Raw genomic sequence first — 6,905 nt, 5'->3', positions numbered from 1 at the left:
CCGGGTTCATCCAGAAGACCCCAGCAGATCTCCTTCGAGCTGGCTGGGGTTGGGGACACTGGTCTGCTCATTTCAAACAATTGAAAATAACTCACTCTCCCCTATGCGTATAAAGCTCATTTGAATCTCATGCGATAATAGTAACAGCTATAGTACTATGGAAACTATATCTTTCAATCAAATCAGGATCCTTCTTATTGCATACAAGGCATCGCAAAATTCTGCACTGGCTTACATCTGTGATCTTCTCATACCATATTCAGCTTCTCGGTCACTAAGATCCAGCAATCAGTTGTTGTTATCTTTAACTTGCTCACGTTGCACAACTAAAAACTAAAAAAAACTTAAATAGTCATTACATTGAACAGTATTTTTTTTTAAACCTTACACAGCCCCAGCATTAAATGACGAACCAGGCACCTTAAATTACTGCATTGAGAAAAGCTTGGAGAATAACACAGCAATTGAACGAGTTCTGACTTCACCCTCAAATCAACTGGATTAGACAAAAATAGTTGTTGCTGAGGCTGTATTAAAAAAGAGGAAAGGAAATACTGGATTGCGAAATTACCTGTACCCAAAAAAAAACAACACCCACAGAAGAAACGTTCTACTTAGGAGTTTTTCCAAAAGCCTTTTCACGACCAAGCTTGCAAATGGAAAATCTGCGTCACATGAAAGGATCTTTTAATATGGATCCAAAGGAATGTGTATTTTGTAAGGTGTGCCCCTTGTTTTGAGAAGAAAGTTTCCACATTTTCCTCCTGAAGCATTAATGGCCAGAAGCATTTTGGCTGAGCATGAGATTTCTAAATCACATGACAGGTGTGGGCATGTTGAACTGCACAGAAAGGGCAGACTGACAACAAACTACGAGAACGGCATCAGACAGAATATCACCACTGTGTTAGTGTACTCCAAAGGGTCGCTCCAACCTGAGCGCATACTCACATTTCGAGGAGGATGCATGTTTTTAGGTCAGAAAAACAATGGGACTTCCTTAGGACTGCTCGAAGTGATTAGTCAATTGGATAATGGAAAAATAATGGAAGAGTGTTAACTGAACTCTAGATATTGCACATGCTGGTTAACTGACTGTTAATCCTACTTCAGGGTATGGCTCAAGAGCGGTTTGTTATCTTTTGGCCAGTAACTCATCACACTGGCTAATCCATTTTTAATTCATTTATTGAAATTTTGAATGAAATGGCATTGACACAGGGAAACTTGTATTAGCTTGTATTAAGGCAGTGGTTCCCAACCGGTGTGCCGCGGCACTAAGGGGTGCCGTGAGATCTTTTGAGGGTGCCTCCAAAATTTCGGGGAAAAAATTGCACTAACGTCATTCTCTCTTGGCGGGAGAGGGGGAGGGAGGGGACTACCGAGATAGCGGAGAGTCCTTCTCCACCCGTTCCTCAGTGAGGGTTGTGGATTGACGCGTATAACACACGTACAGCACAGGGCGCACAGTCGCCACTCGCCAGCATGCCTCAGTACTGATTGGTGACTCAAAGGAGGCAGAAGGTATTGTATTAAGCAGCACGTGCACGAGTGCACGTAAATTTGTGATCAAGTGCAATTCTTGTGATAAGCTAAAACTGTGTTTGTCGCTCTCTACTTAACTATCAGAAACTAATTTAAGCCTCTGTGATTTTTTCCTTTTTTTCAGAATACATCTTATCTGACAGCGTCGAAAAAGTTGTATCGTAATACTATTTTTTTTATTAAGGCAGAATCAGTGTAAACAGTATTCTCATATCATCTAGGACTAGGTGTAAGGTGTTGTTGCATGCAAACTCTCGAAATGAAACAAATAAATAAATAATAATAAAAAAGCTACGGAGATTTTAAATATCTATTTCCTTATAAGGGTGCCGGGAACTTTTGAAAGGCTTTCCAAGGGTGCCTCAAACAAGAAAAGGTTGGGAACCACTGTCCTGGACTTTTCCGTTCGCGTTTACTGGCGTCTGCAAGTGCAGTACCTACGCTTTGTTCCCGTTCTCTGAGGGAAAGTTGTGGAAAATGAGGCTTCTCTTTAATTCGCTGGCCGGGATCTTGTTTTTAATCGATCACGGTAAGACGTGCATTTGTCGCAAACATTCTTCCGAAGTAAGTTGGTGGCAGGTATACTTTGGAAAAGCAGTAGTTAAAAAGGAAACGGGCTGGACCGGGCAGTTTCGGTATAGCCTTAGGCTAAGTTATCATGTTAATCTAAAAAAAAATGCATATTAGTCACTGGATATGCATATTATAGCTATCGATTTGCTAACGGTATTCATGCCATAAGTGTATGTCGATATTCATGGTATGTAGACAAAATATTTTCACAGCAAGAATTTATTGTTTGGCGTATTTCTTCTTCAGGTGCTTCTGGTGCTGGATCAGATGTATTCTCAGTGTCTCCGAAAATAGGAGATTCAGTCGTTTTTTACACTGGTGTGGAAACAAAGCAGCAAGAAAATATTAAATGGTATTTCAACAAAACTCGCATCGCTGAAATCAATAGAGATCAGAGTTTTATCTGTACAGATATACAGTGTAATTCAGGCCCTGAGAGATTCAGAGACAGACTGAAGCTGGACAATCAGACCGGATCTCTGACCATCCTGAACACCAAAACCACAGACTCTGGAGAATATCTACTGCAGGCCATTAGAAGCAGCAGCAGCAATGACAAAATCTTCAATGTTGATATCCGCCGTGAGTCGTTGATTAATTATTTAATTTTTTGAGCTCAGATGGAGATGACAGCATCTGATGATCAAAAGTAAATAAAGGGCTGCTTGCTTTCATCTACACCAGTGGTTCCCAACCTTTTCTTGTTTGAGGCACCCTTGGAAAGCCTTTCAAAAGTTCCCGGCACCCTTATAAGGAAATAGATATTTAAAATCTCCGTAGCTTTTTTCTTATTATTTATTTATTTGTTTCATTTCGAGAGTTTGCATGCAACAACACCTTATACCTAGTCCTAGATGATATGAGAATACTGTTTACACTGATTCTGCCTTAATAAAAAAAATAGTATTACGATACAAATATGTAATTGTGACAAGTTTTACTGTAGTTGCACAATGTATTCAAGTAGTTACAGTGTTACACTATGATACGCGTCAATCCACAACCCTCACTGAGGAACGGGTGGAGAAGGACTCTCCGCTATCTCGGTAGTCCCCTCCCTCCCCCTCTCCCGCCAAGAGAGAATGACGTTAGTGCAATTTTTTCCCCGAAATTTTAGCGGCACCCTCAAAAGATCTCACGGCACCCCTTAGTGCCGCGGCACACCGGTTGGGAACCACTGATCTACACGGTTCTTTCACGTTGTGGAGTTTTATTTGGGTTTTTTTCAGCAGAAATATCCTCCAGCAGCTGTTGGTTTGTGTTTCAGACGTCCACGCTACCAAACTTGACGAAGTACAGACAAACGAGGGACAATGTGTCATTTTAGATTCTGGTGAAATAAGAAACAACGACCACGTGATGACGTGGTTTTTTAAAGACGGTGTCATCGCTCGAATCACAGGAGGTCCCAGTGAAACCTGCACAGATGTTCGGTGTGAAGATGGCGATGAGAGATTCAGAGACAGAGTAATGCTGGATCATCAGAGCGGATCTCTGATTATCAAAGACACCAGAAACACAGACTCTGGAGATTATAAACTACAGATCGTCATCAGAAACAGCAGCTTCGTCATCACCAGAGTGAAGAGATTCAGTGTTTCCATCACCGGTGAGTGTACAGTTCAGCCATTCAATGTGTTTTATTTAAGGAATTTAAAAAAAAGCCTCAATAGTTTAAATGTTTGGTTGTAGACCTTTGACTTAACACCTGATTAATATCAGTCATTTTTCCTGTGAACGTCATTTGGATAAAGTTTAGAAAACAGCAGACCATTTGCTAATATCAGTTACCCGAAGTAGAAGGTGGAAATATCAGACAAAGATATGGTTAAGTGGATTATCGTTCACTCTGTTTCTCTTCAGCTGTTCAGGATTTAGGTCCGTCTTCAGGCGCTGTAGCAGACATAAGTTTTGCTGTTTTGCTGGTGGTTGCGGCTTTAACCGCTGGTGTAATTGAAAGTTCTTGAGCACCACAGATTGTAAGTATTGTTAGGGTGGACCGTAATCGGACGTTATGAATCATTTTTTACACCGCATAATATATATGTATATATATATATATATATATATAGTATATTACTATGTATTTACGTGCATGCATTTAGGTCGAATATATTTCTAAATATATTTAATATATAAACATAGCATTTTTCTTGAATATATACATGAATGTGCGGATTTATGCATACATGATATGCAACACACACACATATTATTTAAACAAAAATGTATTTCGGATGCAGTTAATCGAAATCACTAGCACTAGTTTATTTATTTAATCAGTTTATTTATTTACTTACAGGAGAATGATGTTAATAAAGACACTGCTTGGGACACGGGAGAATGGGACCGCCTGCACAAAACGATGTAGTAGCATTTATAATTCCAATACTTTCACCGTAAGGGATGCTAAAGAAATGATGAAAAGATGAGGATCCACTGAAACTCTCTTCAGGGGAATTGCGTCATTTTAGCCATTCAACGAGTTAGGTAATGGAGCCTATAAACAGCACATGAGCAATAACGTGAGAAAGAAAGTGCATTGCCAGCAATAGATGTAGTGACTGGTGTTTTTCGATATATGCATTTATCAAAGCTGCTGAAGTGGTTTAGACTGGAATAATGAGTGATTATCTCTTTCTTATCTTTTGCACAGACATATTAATGCTAGTCCGTTATGATAGAAGTTATTTTGAGTTACCCGTTTACATCCTCTTGCGCAACGCGTTTTACACGATGTTATACAATGCGTTATATACAGTTACTTTACAAACGAAGAGCACTTTGACAAACTCTGAAATCTAATTCAGACAAACTACTTTAAACTATAAATGTTTGTATTTCCGCTGTGAAAGTTAGTAATTGTGTCCCTTGCGATAGTGCCATTATATATGTTTTTAAAAAGTTTTAAATAAAAAAGTATATAAAATAACTAAAACCACACTATTTTTATATCTGAAAGATTTTCGTTTGAAATATGTCAGTCTGTAAAATATTACTTTGTGCGCTATCAAAAATAATTGCGGAATCTTTGAATTTTAAAAACGTCACTTTTACCGTTAATTACAGTATTACTGTATAATTACTGTAGTGAAACTGATATTGTGGTAGACACCAGTCAAAATAGAAACTGGAAACAATGGTAGGAACTCCTTAACAAAGGACGATGGTGGTGACCAGCTTCTTACAGACAGACTGTGACGTATTACAACAACTCCAAGACTCAGCACCCAAAGACGACGTTCTGAAAAAACACTAGGCAAGCTGGAACAACATATCACAGCCAATGAAAACACCAAAGCAAGAGCCCATCTCACCAGACACGTTATCCCTCTCTCCAGCTTCTCATAGAAAAAGAAGAAGCTGTTGTGTCCAAACTCCCCCATTCTTTCTCTGCAAGCTCCCTGATACCATCTATCAAAAATAATTGCGGAATCTTTGAATTTTAAAAACGTCACTTTTACCGTTAATTACAGTATTACTGTATAATTACTGTAGTGAAACTGATATTGTGGTAGACACCAGTCAAAATAGAAACTGGAAACAATGGTAGGAACTCCTTAACAAAGGAGCCATATTAAAGTTTGACGATGGTGACGCCTGCTGGTAAGAATGTAACCAAAAACTTTACATTCCGTTTTTTAAAATTGAAAATGTAATTAAATAGCTGCTTCTTCTTCTTTTTTTTCAAATGCACAATAAATGTATTGGAATCTCTAATGTGGGCTTTGCTTTTTTTTTTTTTTTGTTCAAGAAATGTGAAATTATCTAGACAAACTCAGACCTAGACATTGTTTTTTTGGGGACATTTTCATGCACAACATCCATTTTTGAGTCCTGTAAGAAAACACAACATCAGTTAGGGATCTGTGTATGTGATACTTCAATCACTGTCGAACAGAAAATAATAATAATCCAATAATATTAGGTTATATAGCTGCAAGCTGTGATTGCTGCGTGCACACACACCTAAACACACCTTTTTTTTCATTTACAACGTTATTGCCTGCCATTATAATCTCCCTAAAACTTTGCATGCTTATTTAGAATCACCAGTCACATGTTCTCACTAGGCTTCGTGAAATTTTTGTGAGTTTTTGTTTAGGATTGTGGGTAAATTTGAACATGCCCCTTTTCTTCTGAACTTGCTATTGCTTCCTAAAAGGTACATTTCAGCACATTCTGATAATTACTAGTCTTTGGAAAGTTCAGTGTATTTTAGTCATTTTGCCCTGCTCTCAATGACTAAGATGCCAAATATGCTCCAGCTAGTGAATGAGGTTTGTGGCGAAGAATGGCTGAGTGGTGGTTAAATCCGCTGGCTCTATTTTTAGAGACCTTAAAAGGGATCTTACTGACTCCTTAAGGGTGCATATTAATGTTGCTGGTGTATGTTAGCCCTTTTACACACACGATACAAATCACTATAACTACAACTCTATAGCTATAGGTCGTTTGTGTAAAGCACCTTATTACAACCTAGCTTTACGTTTTAAGTTTAAGATGTAGATGAAGATGTTTTTATCCTGATATTCCACCTCCAGAGGTAGAGAGAGACTGATGCTTAGATCAGACACACTGATGCTGGACAATAAACTGTTTCCTTTGTACCAGGAGAGAGTCACATGACCCACGTTCACCACCGAACACAACAATGAACAAGATGAAGATGATGATGACAAACAAGTATGAAAAGTTACTGATGATGACAGGAACAAGCAGAGCTGAAAAAAAACTGAGAATAAACTAAAATTTCGGTAGAGCTGGTCAACAATATTATTTGATCT

At 38.5% G+C, this 6,905-nt stretch overlaps 1 protein-coding gene across 6 annotated transcripts; it reads left to right on the top strand.

Annotated features, from left to right (window-relative positions):
• Window positions 1-1,350: 1,350 nt before the first annotated feature.
• Window positions 1,351-5,838, top strand: LOC122327479. Of its 6 annotated transcripts, XM_043222879.1 has the most exons (8): window positions 1,351-1,524; window positions 1,670-1,779; window positions 1,871-2,074; window positions 2,365-2,436; window positions 2,530-2,700; window positions 3,386-3,727; window positions 3,982-4,097; window positions 4,421-5,838. In XM_043222879.1, exons 3-7 carry the CDS (start codon window positions 2,023-2,025, stop codon window positions 4,083-4,085), a joined length of 741 nt encoding a protein of 246 aa, XP_043078814.1. In that variant the 5' UTR covers window positions 1,351-1,524; window positions 1,670-1,779; window positions 1,871-2,022; the 3' UTR covers window positions 4,086-4,097; window positions 4,421-5,838. The 6 variants fall into 6 exon arrangements, with proteins under 6 accessions (XP_043078814.1, XP_043078812.1, XP_043078810.1 ...); XM_043222877.1 differs by having other exon boundaries at window positions 1,357-1,524; window positions 1,670-1,706; window positions 2,365-2,700; XM_043222875.1 differs by having other exon boundaries at window positions 1,357-1,524; window positions 1,670-1,774; window positions 2,365-2,700.
• Window positions 5,839-6,905: the final 1,067 nt, after the last annotated feature.

This window comes from Puntigrus tetrazona, chromosome 22, assembly GCF_018831695.1.
Source record: "Puntigrus tetrazona isolate hp1 chromosome 22, ASM1883169v1, whole genome shotgun sequence".
Taxonomy (NCBI): Eukaryota; Metazoa; Chordata; class Actinopteri; order Cypriniformes; family Cyprinidae; genus Puntigrus; species Puntigrus tetrazona.
The sequence above is the reverse complement of the archived record's forward strand: the minus strand, read 5'-3'. Positions and strand labels throughout refer to the sequence as shown.